This window comes from Lepisma saccharinum, chromosome 24 (assembly GCF_977018435.1).
Source record: "Lepisma saccharinum chromosome 24, izLepSacc3.1, whole genome shotgun sequence".
Taxonomy (NCBI): Eukaryota; Metazoa; Arthropoda; class Insecta; order Zygentoma; family Lepismatidae; genus Lepisma; species Lepisma saccharinum.
In genome coordinates, this window is record NC_139252.1 from 23,018,621 (window position 1) to 23,042,687 (window position 24,067).

Below are 24,067 nucleotides of genomic sequence, written 5' to 3' on the forward strand. Positions count from 1 at the left end.
TGAGTAAGTTTTCGATATAATGCAGGCCAGACGTACTGGTTTATCTGTTCTTTGTTGGAAAAAATGTTAGTTATTTGTAACATATGTAGTTTAATTCAACCATAGTTTAGAATAAATTTGTCCGAGTATTGGGACAATCAGTGAAGATTCAAAGTGCCTACCTTCAAAACCTACATATTTTCGGGTACGTTGTATCAGATTTTGGAACCTAGGAGGGGTGTAAGAACGATTTTAGGAAGTGTACTAAAATACACACAAATCAGACATCTGTTGAAAATTTTAGGGGTGTCGTATCTTTCGTGGATTCAAAAACCAACCTTTGATTTACGGTCTCGCAAATATGCTAATGGGTACTACCAGCAGCCAGCCATCAGTGAAGTTGACTCACAATGACAGCCTCTTTGAAAATCTTCGTTTGTACGTTTAAAGTCAATTTTATGCTCAAATAGGCTAACCAGGCCCGAACCTACACTTCAAAGTGCAATCCGAACCACTGTGCAGTGTGCCTTCATCAGGATCGAACCCGGGGACGCTTTGGTTACAAGGCGACAGTGTTGCACCACGACATCGGAAAGAGCCCATTACTCGTGGAGAGCACATTAAACATTCCTAATATCTGTAGGGCTTCCCCGATGGCGCAGTGGTAGCGTCTTCAACATTGCATACATTTGAACACAAATATTAAAGTAGGAGACATACTTATTACTAGCCCTGTAACGTTTGACGCAAAGAAACGTGTGCAGAAAATGAATGCATAATTTGCGTTTTTCAGGTTGGAGGCATTCCTTTGGAAGATCCGACAGAGCGATTGTGAATAATTAGAGGCAGACCCTCGTAATGCAATACACGTGCGAGCTGCAGGCTGTGCCCGTATGAACCACCCACACATCTCTCTGGGCATCCATCAAGGAACGGAATGGCGGCCCGTATCTGGCGAAATGATCAAGATCTCGTTCCGAGCGAGCGAGCTTTTTTAGACCCGTGCACACAGGGTTGATGACAGCCAGACCCTCGCGGTGTAGAGAGGCAACTGCTTTCTCGTCGATGTAACGCAACACCCTACAATGAGCCGGGTTTAATGTTCATGTAGTGTCGTTGCTGGCAAAGCGTTGAAAGTTTTCCTAGTCCCATAGTTGCCAGATAATCGTTTCTTTCACGCATTCTTAGCTGCATGAAGCCATCTTCTGTGCGAGTGACGTAAGCGTCCACAAGAAGCATGGAGGCCTCCATTGACCTTGCGATAACAAAAACTGGCTTTGTGTGCTGCAGATATGCACCAGATTCTCAATGAAGAACGCCTACTTGGTTAGCTAGCTGCACCAGATAGCTATAAAAAAGTTAATTCGCTTCATGCTGCAATTCAATCTTGGGATGAACCATTGATGTATTGATTTACTCGTATTTAGCGCTACGTTTCTATCTCTGAAGTCGAATCGCGGCGATAAAGATGATTGAATGAGTGATGCCATTAGATAAAACTGCTGAAGGTGTGCCTTCCCGATGGTGTACACGTTCTCGCCTTGTAATTAAGGGGTCCCGGGGTCTGTCCGCGGTGGAGGCACACTACACACTGGTTCGGATTCAACGTTAAGAGGGAAAGGGACAATTTCCCCTAGGTCCTTCTCTCTTCGGCAGCTGCCGATCACTGTTGCCATCTTGCTCTTTCGTGCACTCGTTTGGCTGTGAACTATGGCACCCGCCTCCTGCCCCACTATGATGCCATCATTGGCTCCGGCTTACATAGACATCTTCTGTCATAAGTATAAATTTTGAACGTGACGTGATATTGTTATATTGGCTGCGTCGCCCACCCCCCTCTTACATCCCAAGCTACTTCTCTTCATAGCGCCTTGGCTGACGTGAAGAGGACGTAATATTGTTATCCGGGAATACTTTATTTTCGATTTCATACGACCATCGCTTGTTTATTGATATGGGTGATGCCGCCGGATCTAGACGGTGAAAACTAAGAATAAATTGCCATGACTTTAAAGCTAACGGCAACGACAGCGCCCCCTCACCTACACCCCCACTCATTTGACACCTAAAATTACCCCAGGAGGCACTTTATCAAGTTTCGTAAATCTAAGCTCCTTGAAAGTTATTACTCCGTTTACGGTGAAATTTAGCTCTTTTATGCGCATCAGGTTTGTCAACACTTCCAGGATGGCCGTAGGAGGCAAGGAGAAATACATTGCTCTTATGGAAGTATTATTTCATTTGTTCTCTTGGGAATATCAAACTTCCGATGACATAGAAAAATACCGTGTATGTGTGTTGTGTCAGTGATAGGATTGGAATGCCAGCCGCAAGGTTCACGTTAGAACAAAGAATTTTTATGTATGACACTTACGTGAAAACAGACTCGTGTCGAGACGTGTGTAGGCAATTTGTACAGAAATTCCCAGGCGTTTCACCTCCACATAGAGATACGGTGCATATACAGCCACTAAGCTACTAAAATTAAAACCGTACTCTTCTAACACAGGTTCGTGCTCGTTTTGCAATATTTATATAAATGTCTGCATATGTCCATAAAAATAAGCGGGCATTACACTCCGCAAATGTCGGCATCTCCGTCAGCGCCGCCCGCCACGCTTCTCCCGATCTCTCGGCTGAAGATCGAAATGAACGCACGGTATATCAACGGAAAAAGGACAGACTGAAGTAGTAATTGACAGGCGGAAATGTCGAAAGTAACATTGGATTCTCCGTAACTTTAAGTTAAAGTTGATTCCTCATAAGGAATACATGGGTTTCTGAAAATTCTTATTCATCATATTTTTCAAACATCTAGCGTAATAATCAACTTTAAAAAACACTTTTCACTTGCAACATGTGGAGAAATTCATACTCTATTGAACACCAGCTCTTTCCCTCAGTAGCATTGCCCATTCGGACGATATTGAAATAAATGCACAACTGGTGCGTAATTGTCCCTCATCCCCTTAAGTCTAGTCCAATCCTGACCTGATTACTTACTCATGTAAGCATAAAATACCAAAAAGTATTTTTTGCTTGGAAAATCTTCATGCGAGTAGGTTAGGTCAAAGTGAGGCCCCGGAAAAGGCATAAAATCATTTTTTTAAAGTCAGTTGCCCAGTTGATAAGCCTTACCGATCTAATCATGGTGAGATATTCATTTTCAGACTTGTGTCGAAATCATAACACACACCTGCACACAAAGTGTACATGTATTTCAAACATGTATAAATTGTAATTTGTTCAGACTTCTTTAATTTAAATGAAATTCATTACATACATTCACAGCATTTTTGAGGCTAATTCATTTAAAAATAAACAGGATGAAAAAAATGACAAGTCTGTAAGTAACTGGTATAGTTAGTTGCCTTCGCTGACAAAGGACGTGTCATCGATTCAAAAATGCAAATTCCAGATGCCTGTCGGGAACGGTGACGGACACTGAACTCCTTGGCAACTGTCGTGGTGAAAATTGGCAAGAGTGTTTCGAAAGAAGAAAAACACCGCTATTTGGCAAAGCTGTCAGCGAAACGTTGACGCTATGGCTTTATCTCATATCACACGACAGCGTGTAGAAATAGCGGAAGGAAGACGTTCTTCATTTACATCTTAGTTTTAAGTGGCGGGGTACATATTTCGTACCCCCCCCCACACACACACTCTTAAACACTGAAAAAAGTACTCTGCGAAAGTTGTGTATAGGAGTTATAAACCCCATAAAGTGTACGTAGCATAGCAACTAGATCGTTGTAACAGTTTTCTTGTGTGATTTAGCAATCAGTAGCATAGTAACAAATGTGAAATGAGATGGGTTTAAACCCCAAGCAAGTACATATCTACACAATTCTCTGAGTATTAGTGACACTGTTTCTTTATTAGCATACACCATTAATTGGATATTATCCATTGTTTTGTGTCTTTACCTATACTCACTGGCGTACGCAGGATTTCTTTTTCTGGTGGGACTGGAATTGTTAAGGTGTATAGTAAATGCTTTCTGGAAGGGCGGAATATACGACAAGATATGTCGTATTTTTAGAACTTTTCACTTTCAAAAATAGAAATCGGAAGCATGTTAAGGAAGTTTGCATTTACCACATTGGTTGTTCCTTGAGTTCTTCTCTGCTTTTATTTGAAAATATTGATTTTCTCAACATTTTGGAGGGGGTTGTAGCCCTACCAGCTCCCCCCTGTGTACGTCAGTACCTATACTTACTCTAACACTACGTTTCGAGACAACATTTCTTCACTCGTCTTCAGGCGAACAATTTCTTTTTGCGGGTGATGGGAATCGAACACACGACAAACCTGTGATTTTTACTACATATCCGGTCTGGAACGGCGGCGCGATGTACTTGGATAACGTACCGAAATAATAACTTATGAACCTCTGAGTGGCAGTGACAAAAATACAGTTTCTCGTAACTTCCTTGATCTTTTAGGGAGAATTCATATCGAAGCGACAAGCGACAGGCGACACGTTGCGCTTGAGGATTTCACCAGTCGAAGGCAAGCTTGTGTCGCCTGTCATGATAGGCTCATTCCCAAGCGACGCTTGTCGCTTCGGTGTGAATTTTCCTTTACACTACACAAGACAAATAATATAGAAATGGCTCATAATATTTGCATGAAGACTTTGAGCTTTGTTACATAGCAGCACTAATAAAGTAACTCACCACATTAAGTTTTTTGTCTTACAAACGTGTGTTTGGGCCTGGAATTTCCACACTTTTCTGCTTAATATTGTACTGCAAATATCCACAATCATTTATTACATAAACTTCAACTTCTGCTTTGATGACTGCTCCAAGAGATTTTGTGAAACAGGTGCCCAGAAAAATATTCGGGAAGGTTTTGACAGGATCATGAATTTCAGAAACGTCTCGTTCAATTATTATGCATTGTTAATATTTTCGACAAGAACAAATTACAGATTTTTTTCAATCGATTGTGTTTCTACCTCCTGAGCTTGATAGAGACAAGGATGAATAGATGAAAATAGATGAAACAATCCCATGCTCTGAGCAAAACGTGAACCCAGAATCAGTGGCGACGATTAGGAAGGGGCGTGGGGAGCAACTCCCCACACTTTTTGTTACTTTTCCCCCCACTCTATGCTAAACTGTCCTTGCCCCCAAAGTTTTGCCCCATTCTTTCGGAACCCAATCGCTAACACTGCCCAGAATCTTCCATCTCGAAAGTCTCGTATTTGCTACAGCAAATCTTGTAAAACGAAATTAATATACAGGGTGAGTCACCTAAAATTACCACCGGAAATATTTCGTGAACATTTAATATTGAAAACTGCTTTCGCAGATATATAGGTATGAAAGGGAGGAGCCTCATGAATCTAGTGGACATAATACGTTAAACTACGTAAGGAAGTACAATTTTCAACACAAACTTAGTTTTTTTTAATGGAAATCCCATTTTATTTTTAGCTCATTTGAAAGTACGGAAAAATTCATTAAGAGCTGAAAATAAAATGGGGTTTCCATAAAAAACAACAACTAAGTTTGTGTTGAAAATCGTACTTCCTTACGTAGTTTAACGTATTGTGTTCACTAATTTCATGAGCCTCTCTCATACCTTTATATCTGCGAAAGCAGTTTTTCAATTTTCATTGTTTTTAACGAAATATTTCCGGTGGTAATTTTAGGTGACTCACCCGGTATATGTACATACTTTTTATTAGTAGAAAGAGCTTGGCCCCTTGGCGGAGTGGTTAGCACATCACGCTAACTGACCTGGGCATGGATCTCTGTGAATGTCCATTCACCAATTTCATCACTCATCCCCATCTTCGCAATTAGCCAAAAGTGGCACAAAAGCGAAGTAAAATAAAGCAAATCAATCAATCATTAGCAGAAAGACATCTTTCGTAACTATTTGTCTTTGTAATCCTCCCAAATTATTTTAATAAGATGTACAATTGGAATGAAGGTTTTAGGGAACACACTACTACCCCCCACCCCCTGAGAAAATATGCATCATGGATTCGCAGCATTAATGTTCGAATTGGGAAAACATCCGAAATTCAATTTGATGTAAACAGTTCACTTAATGTATAATGGAAGTAAACATGAATGAAAGATGCTTTATGTGCGAAACATCCAACCTCTTCTGAGGAATTTATGTGCATTGTACTGTTATATCCTGTCCGCTAATCATAACAATTTGTCTATTGCAGGATCAAGATTAACCAGTCCAAGGCCTAGTTTACGACAAAGTCGGAAGAGAGCGCTGTCGTCGTCCCCGTACTCCGATTCCTTCGATATCAACTCGATGATTCGATTCTCCCCCAATTCGCTAGTCTCCATTGTCAATGGATCTCGCAGTTCGAGCGCAAGTGGTTCCTACGGACATCTATCGGCAGGTATGTTAACTAGATATTGGTAGACCAAGCGCGCCAAATGAAAATTTGGCGCCACTGTATCGTGGTGATGTATTGCACAGAAAATTATGTTTATGCTCTGTCTGGTTTATTTCTCTTTTTCGAATTTGCACATAGTGTCAGTCTCACGTGGGATACCAGCACTTTCATTGGGAAAAGGGGGGGGGGGACGGATTACTCATTGATAAGAAAACTTTAAATATTGTGATTTTCTTAAAATAATGGACATTTCAACCAAAAGGGTTTTACACAGCGCCTGAAGTGGAAAATGTCAGCTTGGGGGGGGGGGGGGGTTGCTCCTATGGTTTAACATGATGACAATGAGGTAATACTTTGAAAAAATTTTGCTAGCTGAGAGGGAATGGCATCATACCTGTGCATTTTGCCACATTTCAATCTGCCCATTTTAAGGTGAAGGGCTTTGTGGTATCTTTCCTCCTCCCTAAATATCACCCTGCCCTCCCTAACTACCCATAAAAGAAGCCTAGTTTATCTGCATTGTAATACAAATTTAATTCTTTTCGAACAAATGTTGGGCCTCCCCGATGGTGCAGTGGTAGCATCGTCGCCTTGCAATCAAGGGGTCCCGGTGGAGGTACATAGTAGTTCGGATCCCACTTTAAGCTGTAGGTCCAGTCCCGATTAGCCTTACTGTGCATAAAGTGGACTTAAAACACCAAATCAATCAGTCGAACAAATGTCAGTGTTAATTGTGAATCTTTGTCATGTAGATCCATACATAATGAGTTGGAAAGAAAATACCATTTCTCAAAGATTGTGGTTTGATTACTTGGATCTTTACACTCATCGATGCTTGGTGTGTGGGTCTGGTTGTGGACAATTGTGGACAGTTATAAGTATTGTGAACAGTAGATTAATGTTACAGTAGTGCATTACCTGAAGTGGAAAATGTTTGCTGGGAGTAATGTTTGTTTGAGCCTTGGGGTTAGCTGGGGGTTTATCATGGTGGAAAAGTGGGGAGATGCTTTGCGAAAATTTTGCTAGCTGGGAAGATACCATCCACTGCCTCCCTCCTCGCTTCAAGCCCTGCATCAGTGGACATATTTGGAAAAGGTCTTACTGTAAGTGGTGCAGTTATGGGCAGTTAATCAAATAGTCCCAATTTGACTTTATCATTTGTTCATTTGTTTTGGGGTAACTATAAAATTATATTCTTTTAATTTATGAGTATGACATGCAAGCAAACACATATTATTATGTAGCATATGTTCTCATAAAATGTTTAATCTCAAAAACATGTTTACTTGCTTGTAACAACCATAAATTAAGAGAAAAATGTTAGAATGCAACCAATACATACATACAAGAAACGAAGTAAAATTATGCACATTTATGACTAATTACAATAACTTACACTCCAGACATTCCTGTTATGTATACATCAATATAATAATAATATTAATAATCTTGTAGGTGCTCTCAGTCCAGCACTGGGAATGTACCCTAGTGTTGCACCACATCTGTCACACCTATTTAGGACAGGGAGTCTACCAGGGTCACCGTTCCTCCCACCAGCAGGACTCCTTCACCAGCCAACCAGCCAGCAGAGTTTGTTCTCCTTACCACCTGGGCAGCCTCATCTCATGACATGCCTTCCAACAAAATCTGAGGTAAGTCAATTTGTATTTGCCTGGGTGGAAATGATAATTTGAATTTTTTTGTATTTTCTCTATATAAAATGAATTTATTTTATGGTAGGGTCAATTATTATGAAAGTAGAGTAATATTTTCAATGTTATATTTGTTCAGTTCATTTTTTGAGATATATTCTTTCAATTTATAATTAGGCACTGGAACTTTCTGTGAATGGGGATTAGATTAAATTTTAATTCATGTAAGCTAAACAATTTAATATAAAGTTCATCTTATTTGGGATAATATCATAGGGCAAACTATTTGTTTATGAAAAGAAAGAAATTGTTAAATTGGGACATTCCACAAAAAGTGGTCTTACTCTGTGTTAAAAACAAAATGAATTAATAAGGAAATTATTACTGTTTTTAATTGCATTAAGGTTTAGATGTTTGTGAACTCATATAATTTACACATTTCACCAATAAAAGTTACTAGAATCTGCACAGACAAATGCTTCACAGACAAATGAAGTCAAAATTTGCTACAATTTAACAATAGCATTTTCTGTTCTTCAATTAAACTTCCTGAATATTTTATAAACCCCGTCCCCTCCTCGATTCCACACACAGAGCCTGTGGGGCAATTAGAGTTTTTCTCCTGAAGAATATGGAATCCTTCAAAGGAAATCTGAACAGATGTTATAATTTTTCAGAATGACTTGCTGAAGAAGGATTCACCAGTGCCTGTGTCCAGCACGGGAGACCCGGAGGACTCTCGGAGAAGCAGGATAAAGAGGGAGCCAGCCTCCACAACTTCAGGGAGCACAGCAGGAGACAAAGATCCAGGGGCGGATCCTATGAAAGATGAACCTGGAGATTTCATTGAGACTAACTGCCATTGGAAGGAATGTGATAAAGAGTTTCCCACTCAAGATGAGCTGGTCAAGGTTAGTGAGGATCTTCTAGCACTGCTTCTGTGAAGAAGTATAGAAAATAAAAAAAAAATAGGCATTGTTTAAATGTGTGTTGGGTAAAGGGATAATTTATAGCTATATAAACCTTACTATTGATCAGACATCAGAAAGTAATGTTTTCTATGATAACACATAACTTCTTTTGGTAATTGCAGTACGAAAATTATATCAATAACTGTGATAGTAAATATTTTTCATTACATTGTGTCACTTACATTATTAAACAAAATCAGAACTGGCTGATTTATGCACCACAAACAAATCTGATTTATTACAATTGAAGAATGATTTGAGTTTGAGCTTTTGCTTTGGGGGGCCAGACTCTGGGATAAGCATATGATGTACCTGAGGGTTGTTGAATATCCCCTAGCTTATAAGGGGCCCGGAGACCTTCCCCTGGAAATTAAAAAACAACAACTTAAAAACACTGAGTCTAGGCCTTTTAGATTTGAAAATGTTAAATTTCCTCGCTTAAGTAAACAAATATTAATTAGTATATTGGTTGTCAGTTTTATTGTTATTATTATAAATTCTTTATTCATAAGTGAAGTTCAACCTGTGTCAAGATTTGCGGTATGGCTTCATAACAAAAATGTAGTAACTGAACTTAATTATGTGTCATTTTTTTAGTCTTTTTTAAGTTGGGGGGCCAGGCTCCCTCTGGCCCCTCCAGAACTCCGCCTATGAGAATGATACTGTTCACTTTTCTCAGAAATTGTCAGCCTTGTGGTTGACAATGATGTCAATATTCACATACACATGCGTGTGTGTGTGTATGTGTATGTGAGTGCTGAGGGTGTAGCATATGCATAAATTTCTCATCTATCCTAACATAACGGGTTACGTTAAGTTAGGGGATATTATCTAGAGCCACATTGGTCTAGTCTGTAGGGTGTTTGACTGCCATGCATGAGACCTGGGTTCAATTCCCAGGGTGGGTGATCTAAGGTTGGAATTTCCCTGGCCTTGTCCCCACACAAAGTGGCTCTGGGACTCACCCAGCTCAAAATCAATGGGTTCCTGTGGACAACCCCAGGGGATAAAGGGGGCGGGAGCATGGTGCTGTTCACATCACCTCCAAAATGGCCTAGATCGAGAATGTGTGGGGCCCTACCCCCAAATTTCCTATATGCATGGTGAACTTTACCTTTACCTTAGGGGATATTATCAGCACATTACTTTTGGAAGGAATTAAAGTAACTTGTAATGCATTACTTTTTCTTACTATCTTCCTAAACTCTGTAGATGGGGCAGAAATATTATTTTTAAGTTAGTTAAAGTGCATGAATAATTTAGTGATTTTCTGTATTTTGCTACACCCTTCCCAAGAATATCACAATATATTTGTAGAAGAACATAGATAGTTCCTTCTGTTCCTTCTTTCCTTTATCTTCTCATCCTTTCAGCTACAAATATGTAAGTAAATTTAATCAATCGATTTACATCTTTCCACCACAGCAAACGGTTCATTTGTATTTTGTCTTGTTGCAGCACATCAACAACGACCACATTCATGCCAATAAGAAGTCATTCATTTGCCGCTGGCAGGAATGCTCAAGGGAAGAGAAGCCTTTCAAGGCACAGTATATGTTGGTGGTTCATATGAGGAGACACACAGGGGAAAAACCACACAAGTGCACGGTAAGTTAATGCAAAATAGCCTTTGAATACAGCATTCTTCCTATGTTACGTTACACCAGTTCTATTCAAGTACAGCTTTACACAAAAACTCAATATCTATTTGACAAGATAGGTATTTGAATGGTGAAGTGTGCCTAGGAAATTTCAGGAAATGAGATTCTTTGAATAACATCATCTTGTGGTGCACAGGGTGTTACAGTTTGCATTGAATGATTTAGGGGTTACTACTCCCCTCCAAAAACTGGAAGGGTTACAATGTTCATGCACCACTGTCTATGTTAGTAGTGCACATGTCATTTGTTTGTACCTATAATTCATTTTAATTTAATATAGGTAATATAGGCAACTTTGTACGTACCAAGATGGTATTTCTATGCAAAATTCCTACTTGTGTCATCAGATCCTGCAAGTACATATGTATCTGACTATACAGTGAACATTCCCACTTTGTGACCATGCGTTCTAAGACGTCATGCTTTGGGCTCCAGCTACAGGAGCAGGTTCAATTCTCCTGGGGGAAGCGTAACACCTTTTCGTTGTATGGGACGAGTGACCACTCACCGTCATGAGGAAATTGGGAAGCTACGAATAAGTAGCGCAACCCGGTCATGAAAACCTACAACAATGACTGGGGGTTTGTCGTGCTGACCACATGTTACCTCCTAACTGGTTGGATGTTCTTAGGTGAGCAGAATCAGGTACGAGTGAGACCGGCAGTCCGTAGGTAGGCCCGGCCCTTAATGCGCTGTTGCACTGCAGGTTGTAACGGTAATATTATAATACATTGAATAATAGCCTTTTCATAGAAAAGTAGTATAATGTTTTATGCAAGATAGAATAAGAGTCTGTGAACTGATTGCGTATCCATTTAAAAAGAAAATAATACTCAATCTGTCTGTTCAGTATGAATTCTGCTTTCTTGATGACCTCTTATTCATTCTTCAGGGAAAATGAGACATAGTAGCAAATTAAATATTAAAATAACTTTTTCCCAGATGGCAGTGGCTGCTAAAAAAAAAAAAAAGTTTCACAGATAAGTGAGCCAAATTTATACACACACAAATTGCCTTTATGGTTGGCAAGTATAAGTTTAGTGCAAATTTTAAGCTGTAAAGAATATTAGTGTTAAATCTATAGTTAGAGACAACAATATGGGCAACTTAGATAATTAGAAGATGCTCAAAGACATAAGATTTTATACTAGTAAACACAAGGGTTCAGTCGATACCTCTTTGATCCCTTACCAGTACCAATGCAAATAGTCTTACTGATTCCCTCTGATACCGATACTGATGCTTGATAATTGTAATATTAAAAGTTTTTCAAAATATTGATTGATATCAGTGTGCACTCATAAGTATTCCACTCTAATTATATGCAAAAAATTACCAAGGTTTTTGCTTCAAAAAAATTCAAGAATTATACAAGGTGTGGCAAAAAGATCTGATGGTTTGTATGTAAAAATAACGAACATATTACACAACATTTGTACATGGTTATGCATTCAACAGATTGGGGTATATGTTCTGTTTAAGAGGCAGTAAAAAAAAAATCTTTGCAACAAAGGCTTAGGTTTTGAAGATGACGTCATCCAAGTGGTGTCCATTTCTCATCACCATGCACTCTTCAAGTCTCCTGCCGAAGCTGTCAAAAACATGTTCTAACATTTGATTTGGTATGGCAGCTGATCAAGCCATGCCCCATCCCCCCCAGACATGTCCTCGCATTGCTACGCACCAATGAAAACTGGCAGATTGTTTTGCTGCATGCATGGCAAGAACTGGACACCACTTGGAAGATGTCATCTTCAAAACCTAAGCCTTTGTTGTACAGATTTTTTTTTACTGCCTGTTAAATGGCACATGTACCCCAATCTGTTGAATACATAACCATGTACAAATGTTGTGTAATACGTTTGTTATTTTTACTTGCCGCACCCTGTATTATTACTTGCCGCACCCTGTATTACACGTTATGTTAAAACAAAATTCAGTTTTCTTTACATTAAACTGGTGAAAAATAGAAAGCAACTTCTAATTTTGTATAATTTCCAGGATAATTATACTCCGCAAAAGTGCTGCTTGAATTTTTTGAACCCCAGGAACAATCAAAATACCCAAAAAGTATCGACTGATATTGACAAATAAAGTCAAGCTGATACTTTCCTATACCAATACCAGTGGTATCAGCCGATAATGATACTTCGACATAGTAAATACACCTCTTACTCCATGTAACACTATTTATTTCTTGTTTTTTTTGTTTGGCTACTGAAAAGTTTTCATCCAAAATATTAATTTTAACAAAAGTTGGTCCTAATCTTAAATGCTTCTTACTGAGGTAGTTCAGCTCACAAATGCAGTAATTTTCCCACACAACTCCAACTAAAAATCTACATTAAGTACAGTGAAACTTTTAGCACTTTGTTGTGTAAGAACTAAAATATAATATTGGAGAAATAGCAATAGTAATGACAAAGAGAAATACAACAGACTCTAATAATAAACTTTTATGTTTTAGTTTGAAGGTTGCTACAAAGCGTATTCCCGACTGGAAAACTTAAAGACTCACCTTCGTTCTCACACTGGTGAAAAGCCTTACATGTGTGAATATCCAGGATGCACGAAAGCCTTTAGTAATGCTTCAGATAGAGCAAAGCATCAAAACAGGACTCACTCTAATGAGGTAAGTTGCAAATTTGGCATTTTATTTATTAAAAATTTATTTTCATTTGTAGTTAAACCTATAACTTAGATGCTTATTATTGTTCTTGGTCTTTCAAAGTGAATTTAGTGGCTAACTTTCGAAATTTAAAGTTAATTTACTTACATTATGTAGTTTTTTTATACTGGATGTTAATTAGGGCTATGATCTGATACAATTCTAATGCCAATGCTCTTTCCAACTCTCACTGATGATGTTAGCCGTAGTGTGGTGCTGATCACATCACCTCCAAAATGGCCAAGATCGAGAATGTGTGGGGCTCTACCCCCACATCCCCCAAATGTCCCTTCATTGCATGGTGCTATATAAACGAGGAACTTTACCCAACTCAGTCTCAAACTTTGAAGTTGAAACAATTTTAGCAGTTCAAAATATTTATGAATTTTATAATGTAATAGGATTTAACTATACCTTATCAATCTCCTAGAGCAGTGGTTCCCAAAGTGTGCACTGCAGCACCCTGGGGTGCTGTGGCTGGCTTACAGGGTTGCCACGAAATGTTCCAATATTTTCACTGAAGTGACATGGTTGTTCCAAATATGTGCTTATTTAGTACTTTTTTATACATAAAATGTTTCTGAATTTCAAATATGTGTTTATTTTTTAACATAAGGCAAGCAACCTAACCACACTAAATGAGCCTTGCAAGTGCTAGATAGGCCTACATTCTGACTTGGGCACCGTGGAATAATTTTGAAACCGTAAGGGTGCCATGAAAAGAAAAAGTTTGGAAACCCTGTCCTAGAGTTTGGCTTCAAAATATTTATATCATATGAGACAATTATGTAATTACAAAATCCGTTTCTCCCCATAGTGCCATTACCAAAATAAAGAAAAATATGCATTTTGCATAATTTCCAGGATATTTAGACTACGCAAAAGTATCACAAGGCATTTTTACACCCAAGATATTTGGACTGGAAAAATATTGATTGGCAACTATGATTAAGTTTGAATTGCTGTGTTATACTATTACCACCTATGTCAGCCAATACCGATACTTCAACATCAGTTTCGACTCAGCATTAATATTAATGATGAAGGAGCTCTAAACACTCAGCACACTTGACACTCTCTGCACATAGTGTAGTGTTCCATATTAACTTGTCTATCATTGTAGTAAACTAGTTCTTAAAAGATAATTTACTTGTTAAACTTAATGTGTAGGTTATTTCTGTTTTAAATATTATTTCTGGCACTCGTAAATTATTTTAACTTCATGAAAGCTTTTAACAAGAAAGAAAAAATATTTATTGAATCTTGTCAGGTACAACAAAGCATAAAGGCATAAATATTATGAAATGGATTAATTAAATAAATATTGATTTTAAAATGGGTTGCTGCATTTCATTATTTCAAGACAATCAGCAAAGAGGAGTATGACAATTTGAATGTTTTTCAGAGCACAGATTAGTATGCTGTGTGTTCCTTAGCATAATTTCATTGCATAACTCTGGGTTTTATACATATTTGAAAATGTTATATATCAGATTTATTAAAAGAAAAACTTATATGTTAAAACATTTGTGAAATTCCTTGGGACCGCCCTGGCAGCATGTTGCTTAATATTGTTACTGCCTTATAATCGAATGGTCTAAGGTTCAGTTCCATCAGTCATGATTAATCTGTCCACATAGAGTGAGTTTGAAGCAATTTGCCAAACCTTTCTAAAACATGCTGTCTTTAGCACAGACTGTAAAAGAATTACGTATAAAAATTCTTTACAGTGAATTGATTTTAATATTTTTAAAAGAACTACTAATCATATTTTTACTGAATATGTACTCTTTCAGAGAGTTAATTGTAAACTTATATGTATAAATCTACATCTGTCGTGTTTTGCATTTTGGGAAAAAGTACATTCACATGACACATTTGTACATATCTATTTTAAGACTTCTCCTTTATAAAATGAAGTAGATGTTCATAAAATCCTGGAATACTTGAGGTGCCTTTACTCCATTTGTTCTTCAGCTTCTTTTGTGATAGAGTGATACATTGGAACAGGTGCATTTTACTGCTATTAGAAGCTCTTTCCCACATGTGCTAAATGAAGCATGTAGAAGAGAGAAGAGCGTGAAGTGAAATTAGCCATGTCAAGTCTACTAAATTTACTCTTCCTTTAAGATCTTCAGATTGAATCATATTTTTTTTGGTTCCATTCACTAGTGCTGGTTCATAAATCTACGTTCTTTTTTTCCTCTTTAACATAGGTGAAATTCTTTTCTGTCTGCGTTACAAACAGAACAATAAATTTAATTAGATGTTTATCACTGCAGGGGAAGAAATGTGAGACTTGAGTAAGGACGACAGAAGGGGAATCTCCTCTCCCCATGTAGACGCAGTGCTTCCCCAATACATGAGAGAAACTTGATAGTCAAAAACAGAGGGCTCTGAGTTAGGTAACTTTAATTCTGGCCACCCGGTACCTACCAATTTCCACCAATACTAAAGTCGATATTTTGATAATGAAACGATTTAAAGTAGTTCAGAATATTTACAAATTTTAACATGTAAGTTTTCTGCTAGATACTGTGTCAAGTTACCAGAATTTTCCTTTTAAATATTAATAATTTCACATGAAATAATCATATAATCACAGAATCATTTCACCCACAGTTTGGTTGCAAAAATAATTGGAATTATGCATTTTTCATAATTTCCTGGATATTTGGACTTCATAAAATTCATGAAAGTGCTGCACATCATGTCATGTCATGACACATGGACTCTGAAAAAGTATTTTTGGCTGATATTGGTGATTAAATTCTAAACAATACTTATTGATACCATGCACAATTTGTAATTAATTTATAAATGCCACATAACACTTCATCATAAGCATTTACAATGCAGGTTTAATATTCATTAGCATTAGATTTACATTGTGTAAATACAATGAATTTGAAGTTGCAGTAAGGAGGTTTGTATAAAAGGTTATCAAATCTCTCATGGAAATTATTATAGAAAAACACAATACAAGTTATCTAGTTACTTCGGCTGCTATACTTTTCATTCTATTCTCTATTTTCATGCTGTAAACAATTGGTCTATGAAGGTGGATGGTAAGTAGGTGTAATATATTTTAAACCTAAATTTCTTTCTGTCTGTAATTTTTATTTTGTCTGTATATGTTTCTTGAATTCTTGTTAAATGTTTATATTTCTGTAAATGAGAAGACAAATTGACTTTTGTGCATTCATTTTCCTTAACAAATTTAATTTTTTATATTTTAAAGTACTCTTTTATAATTTTTATGGAAGGTATCAGAGATATGTGTGTGTTTATTTTTTCATATTTTATTCATCATATGAAATAGACTGAATTGAAATTGATTCTATAAAATGAGTGTTATGAAATATGTTTTGGTTGCCAAATGGATTATGTTATTGAATTATCTGCAAAATAGTATGAAGCAAAAGTTTTCTGGTGGAGGCTCAATTCTTAATGTTATATACTTTCGCATACGGTTGATATTTACTTCAATTATGTCAAAATGTATTGTCAAAAGTAAGTCTTCAACTTCTAGTTTCTTCATAAAGTAGAATTAATGAATATGTTTCATCTTCCATGCATTTGTTATGGAGAATTGAAGCACTCCCAAGTTACTAAAAGTGGTTGGGTCAACCATACTGAAAATGGTTGACCAAACGTAAGAACATACCATTGGGCAACAGTAATTTTGGTTGTGGTTCCAACATTGGCTCAATGTGTGGTGTTTACGTTGGGTCAATGTGTGGTATTTTTGTTGGGCCAACGTGTGTTTGTACATTGGGACAACATACTGAAACTAAAGTAAAGATAGGTTTGTGTTCTGATATATGTATATATAATTTTTTGTGAGGCCAAATAACTCTGGTACAAATTATTTGTAAAAAATAAAAAAAATACACAGCACTTTCCCATTCATATGGTATCATTGTTTTCAAGTTACTTTTGTTTTCCAATTTACATGGAATTTGGTCTGCACATAACGTTGTTTTTTTTTACATATATAGATCTTGAACCACCTTCATAAGAATACCTGTAAGAATGTTCTTTTTCTGCTACAGCTAAACAGACAAACAATAAGCAATTCCCAGCACAGAGATATCTTTCATTCATACCAGTTGACAAAGAACTTGTGAGTGACTACAAGTTAAAAATAGCTTCTACTTTCATTAATAAAATATTACATTTCAGTATGTGATGTGACTGAAATATTAAAAAAGAAACAGTGTTACGTGTCACTTATTTTACACTCTAGAATTTACAGCATACTCTTAAAAGGTGTCTTAACAGGAGAAAGTAAAAGTGATTTTAACTCACTTGTCCATGGTTGGGCAAACATTGGCAACAACCATTGGCCTAATGTAAGACCAACTTAAATTTGTCAACCAACGTAAACCCAACCTTTCCTACCCCAACGGTTGTGGTTAATTGGGCTTCGACCTGAAATTTTTACCAATTGGAGTAATATTTTTGCCTTTCTCATAGAAGCCAGTTATTCAACTTTCTTCTTTCTTGTATGTGCTTTGTGCAGTTATATTAAGAAATATGTTCCTAAAGTACTTAACAATAATATTTCCATAAGCACCAATTTAATTCTATGCGATGGGTCCCAGGTTCGAATCCTGGCCTTGGGAATAGATGTGTGTGTGTGTCCATTCATCAATTTCATCATATCATCACTCATCCTCATCTTCACAAATTAGCCAAAAGTAGCACAAGAAGCGAAGTAGAATACAGCAAATCAATCAATCAATTTAATTCTACCTTCATCTGACACCTTGAGACATAGATCCCCCACATTTGGCTCATCATGCTCAGAGAAGAAAACTAAAAGCTACTCCAAGCTGGAACATTGCTGGAAAATTTCCCATCTGCAATCACTCGCAGAACATAGGTTTCCCACATGGCAGTCAAATGCCCTTCTGACTGAATCAGTGCATATTTCTTTCTCTATTATCTCTATCTGCCTCTCTGGCTCTTCTTCCTCTTATTCACTATAACCCCCTCCCCCTCCCCCCCCCACACACACACACTAGGTGGCCAATGAGTAGTTGACTCATGATCTTGTCACTGAAGGGTCCCAGCCTGGGCATGGATGTTTCTTTCTGTGGTCCCTTCATATTCATCTAATCATTATTCATCCTTATCTGTTGTGATTAGTTCAACATGGCAGAAATAAGAAACACACCCACACACTCACAAGTACAATGCTTGTAGATCATTCGAGGGTAAATTGTTTCCCCTTTCACCTGCTTTCGCATGTATAGATGTCTGAATTTTTGTGTATGAATGTTGTCGATAGTATTGTAAAGAATTATGTTGCTCAGGCAATATATTTTAATTTATTAGCCCCCCCCCCATCCTTTCTAAGTCAGGTAAACTCAGTTCCAACATTATTATTTATGAAGATAACCATAATTTCACTAATATTACTTAAGTGCTATTCATTTCAAATATGTGTTTAGCTTGCAATCTGAAATTTTGTATTTTTCTTCTTCAGAAACCATATGTCTGTAAGGCTCCAGGCTGTACAAAGAGGTATACAGATCCAAGCTCTCTACGAAAACATGTGAAGACGGTTCATGGTCCAGAGTTTTATGCTAACAAAAAGCATAAGGGCCACGATCCATCAACTGGCGGAGCGGAAGATGGTAGTGGACTTACTCGAGATGGAGACAAGCAAGAATCCAGCGAGGAATGCAGTGGGAAAGGAGCCAGCTTATCCAGCCCTAGCCTCAAATCAGAGGTAATACTTTCTTTCAATGTATGGGAGACTTCGCTGATTTGTCACTTGGAAAGTTGGTCCTCTTCATAGGCAGTGAAAATCCTGGACTGAAGCGTGGTCCATGTTTCGAGATGTGTCCTGGTCTAGATTTGAGATTGTAATCGATATAAATAATATGCTGCAACCATTCTCTATCTCATACACAACTATACTCTGGCCTTTATGATGACATAGCAATCAAAAACAATGTGTTTTTCCATGTTAAGATACAGTTTCAAAGGCTAGTGTGTGTTTGTGTGCTGCTTTGATACTTGGGCTGTCATTGGTTAAATGATCAGCCATGCAAACATTATTTTTTTAAAAATTAGAAATATGTATGTGCAACATGAAATGCAATATGCAGGCCAAATTCTCCAGAGCACTGTAAGAGATATTGTAAATAGATCTAATTTCTGTGCATGTGTGTTTTTTCCATGCCAGCATGATTTTTCAATATAAGAGACATTTAAAAAAGGATGATTTTGTATGCCAGTGATTGTTTTCCACATCTGACTACAAATACAAAAACACAGATAAACATCAGCCATAAAAGGAAGGGACAGATTGACTGGTGTTATTCATTAATTTTGCAATATTGCCAATAAATTTTAATCATAGTTTTCTGTAGGTTATATTTAATTTTTTGCCCTTCACCACAGTTTTAGGTAATACTTGTGAGTCTTTTAATTTTAGTTTTAAAGACAAATTTTGCATTGCAGACTTTCCAGTCTTAAATTGATTCACATATACACTCATAGTTGTGTACATATTTTCATAAATTGAATTTTAAAGAAATTTTCTAAGATTCGTAGGATCTAAAACATCAAATGTGCAAACTTGTGTACTGATTCTTAATCTCTCACCAATTTACTGCTATATTTTTCATGGGTTACTTCAGGAATATGGTAATGTTCAGAGCTTGTAGACATATTCTTAAAATCTTGTTATTTTTTTATGACAGATTGAGAAAGACTTTAATTTTAATGTGTTTGAACCTGTTTCATAATTTTTCTGCATCTAGTTTAAAATTGCTTGTACTGTGTGGAGAAATAAGACATAATAAAACAAACTCTATTTCAGGACCCAAGTTCACCCCCGCAGCAGGGTAGCCCAGGCATAGATGGCAACGTGACTCAGGGTCCAGCTGATGAACCTATCAGTGACTGCAACGTCAGCACTACAAATGGCTTGGTAGAAGCAGTAGAAGAGGCAGAGTGGGAAGTGGGAGATGCAGAAGATGTACAAGTAAGTAGAATGTATATTTTAAAATATTAAAAACTATATATATATCTTATGGTGATGTCACCCAGTTTTAGTACAAGGAAGTGAGAGAGAAGTATGTTATTTCTTGTTCAGAATTAATTTAAATAATTGTTGAAGCCATATTTTTTCTTGATTAACTATTTTTAGATGGTCAACAAAGTACCATATCCATCATAATGGTTCTTGTTTGTTATTCGAATGCAGAATGAACTGTGGTTATATTTTACAGCAAATTAATTTTATTAATTTGGTGCGGTAATTAGCTCTGATAAACTTAAAAATTTTCTCGCAATCGATTTTGCCACCCATCTGGTGGTTTCATCAGGTGTGTACTGTCTTGCTTCGGGCAGCATGGTTCCTTCTTCTTCCGCTTGTGCTCATGGCAGCGCTAGTTGATGCAGTCCTTTCACTTTCTGCCGTTCCCATGTGTGAAAGGACTGCATCAACTAGCGCTGCCATGAGCACAAGCGGAAGAAGAAGGAACCATGCTGCCTGCAGCAAGACAGTACACACCTGATGAAACCACCAGATGGGTGGCAAAATCGATCGCGAGAAAAATTTATGCGGAAAAATGAAAAGTTAATTACCTATCTCCGTGTAACCGCCAAACATATATCTTTAGATGCAATGAGATACTTTGCTTTAAAATACTATATGCAAAAAAAGATGCATGTTTCCAGGTTGCTCTTCATGCTCTTCTGGTACTTTCAAAGTCAAATGTGATACTACCTCCATTGCAAATATCAAAACTATGTTAATGATGACAATGCATCTTTGAAATTAATCAATTAGACCAGCCCTGCACAGGATCTGACATGACACGACATGATGCAATGTAATGCAATGCAACACGATGAGACAAAATGAATGCAACACAACATGAAAAGTCATTTTGTTTGTTAGCTGAAATCTCATTGCAGATTTCACCCATGTACAGAGTAGGTCTAGGTCTGTCTTTCATAATTTGGTAAGAGGCTAATGATACATTATAACTAGAGCTGATCTGATATCACTTTGAACCATTACCGATACCGATGCCGATACTCTTACCGATTCCCACCAATACCGATACCGATACCGATACTGATCCTTGAAAATGGAAATTTTAATAAAATTCAAAATATTGATCAATATTAGTGTGTAAATATTCTTCTGCAATTATATGCATCAATTTACCAAGAAATTTGCTGTAGAATATTCAAGAATTACATCAGAATATGAAAATATATGTTATGTTATTACAGAATATAGTTTTTTGTGCAAAATTGGTGCAAAATAAAAAGAAAGTTTGAATTTTGCATAATTTCCAAGATAATTAGACTGCGTGAAAGTGCTGCACGGCATTTTTGCGGACCCCGTGAGGGACCAATATGCCGGAAAAGTATCGTCTAGTATTGGTAGACAAATTCCAACTGGCATCGGCATCGGTATCAGCTCAGCCCTAATTATAACAGTTTGCAGCAGCAGAATCAATGTATCAATCCATGTGATGTGTATGTAGAATTAATGTACCAATTTATATGTTTTGAATTGAATCTATATGTGTATATACTGCTACTGCCCTTGCACTGTGGCGATATTTATTGCGGGCGGTATTCAAATAGGATTTGATTTTTTTGCCCCTGTTTCTGATCTGCAAATAGAGGTCTGTGGCTGAAGAGAATGGATTCGCACAGTCTCACAATGTTTTGATGCAAGTCACTGCACACAGGACCAAATTCCAGGGACCTTTGTTATTTTTTCAGAACCCATTGCAAGGTGACTTGTTTCAAATGTTTCATCCAATATGTGGTCGCCAATAAGAGACTAATATTAGACCTTCTCTGAGATAGTTTGCAACAAGAATGACTTGTCGCATCATGTCATGTCGGATGCGGTGTGAGACTGGCTTTAAAAGAACAAACAAGAGCAGCATGGAACTTTGTTTCCATGTAGTGATATTAATTTTAACTTCAGAATGTATTGTTTGTTTCACCTCTATTGTGCTGTTCATTTTTCATATTTTCGTATACACATTCTGTCATGATGAATTGTTTGAACTTTTAATCACTGTACTTGTTTTTTATATACACACCAACATTGAAAATACTCATTCTGCCTCAATCTTCAGGGTGTTTCTAATTTTAAAACACATTACCACCAGAAATCATCCACCACTGATCAGTTACAAAGAAAAAATCATTCTTTCCTTGAAATATATCTATCTGTCTCATTTGTAAGAATTATGATCAAGAAATATATGATTTAATTATTTTTTTTCCAGGTTCCTGATATTCCTGTAGCAATACAAGCAGTTAGTGCTGTTGGTCCTGGTTCGAGTCCAGGCTCAGGTGAGCAGATCAACCTGCAGGACAGAAATGCAAGGAATCGTCTCAAGACGAGGCTTCAGGTTAAAGGAATGTCTGCTTTACCTCCTCTTCCAAGCATTAATGGTAATTATATCTTCACATTGTATGGCAGTAGATAATAAATTGTCTTTATGTTAACACATGAAGTCTCACATAATACCAACTCAGCCTATCCCTGCATTCTGGAGAGTTTTGCAATATTTTCAGTATATTACTAACAAAATTGATGGATTTATTTACCTCGTCAGTCTACGGTTATGTCTGTTCACTTATATTGTTACATATTTTTCTTCAAGAAATATTTTGTTTACAACATTAACTAACTAACTCTCTAGACTTCTTAAACACAACGGTTTATGGCTGCAGCAACACTAGCCTTCCATCTGTCCCTATCCGGGGCAAGATAAATCCAATCTTTTCCATCCTTACCAATTTCCTTTTAGGTCCATCTCAACGTTATTACTCCATCTTTGTTTTGGCCTTCCTACAGTTCTCTTACCATCAGGTTTCCCAACAAGAATCCTGTAAACTCTTCTTTCCTTTTTTTACATTCGTGCCACATGGCCTGCCCACCTAAGTCATCTCGATTTAATTATTTGTTTATTTTCCACATTATATATCAACTTATATTCACTTGGAATTTGAGAAAAATGCTAAGAAAAAAGTATTATGAAATATTAGATGTATCCTGGTTATCAAGACTGGGGTCTTGATATTATTGATTTCAAGTTGCTGAATTGACACCTTGAAGCTCCCACCAGGAATTGAACCTGGGACCTCTCACCACAAAAGAGTGCTAACCCTTTTGGTACATGGAAGCAGGGCCAGATTAGACCCAAATTTTGTGGCTGCAAAATTGCCCTATCATAGTGTTATCCCAGCACTTCTTTCATTTTTACAATTTTCACTTCAAGTTGTTTTTGGGAATTGTTGCAGTAGCTGTAAGCTTAATGTTATTTCATTTGGGAATGATATAGCTCAAGACAACAATATCAAAGAGTGATTATGGCATCCAACACTTTATTGATAATTACACACATGCACATTCACTGAAAATCCGTTTTTAAAAAAAGCAGTTTTTCGCTACCTGTTTTTGAAGCCTTTATTCTGGTTTCATGCTATTAGTACCAATTAGAATTAGAACCACAGCCATATTCTTTTCCCACCCACACCTTTCTTTTGTAGGGGAGGTTTCAAATCGCACAAAAATCTGGATGCATAAACTATATCCTAAGATGGGTTTCTGTTAATAATCTCTCAATCCATTCTGGTTGAAGTTTTTCAATAGTTTCCTTTAGTCTCCACACGTAAATATCATTCAAGTTATTCCTTCTCCCAGTCACAGTTAACCTAGTAGTACAAATTAGCTTTGTAAATGAAGCATTGAACTA

The 24,067-nt window shown here is 37.1% G+C and overlaps 1 protein-coding gene across 3 annotated transcripts in view; it reads left to right on the forward strand.

Annotated features, from left to right (window-relative positions):
• ci (transcriptional activator cubitus interruptus) overlaps window positions 1-24,067 on the forward strand; it is a 554,770-nt gene that overhangs the window by 520,715 nt on the left and 9,988 nt on the right. For all 3 annotated transcript variants that reach the window (XM_083110883.1, XM_083110882.1, XM_083110885.1), the window contains 8 exons: window positions 6,173-6,358; window positions 7,811-8,007; window positions 8,685-8,918; window positions 10,437-10,586; window positions 13,107-13,271; window positions 18,802-19,047; window positions 20,146-20,310; window positions 22,592-22,760. In XM_083110883.1, coding sequence (XP_082967009.1) covers window positions 6,173-6,358; window positions 7,811-8,007; window positions 8,685-8,918; window positions 10,437-10,586; window positions 13,107-13,271; window positions 18,802-19,047; window positions 20,146-20,310; window positions 22,592-22,760 — 1,512 coding nt within the window. The remainder of the gene's footprint in view (window positions 1-6,172; window positions 6,359-7,810; window positions 8,008-8,684; window positions 8,919-10,436; window positions 10,587-13,106; window positions 13,272-18,801; window positions 19,048-20,145; window positions 20,311-22,591; window positions 22,761-24,067) is intronic.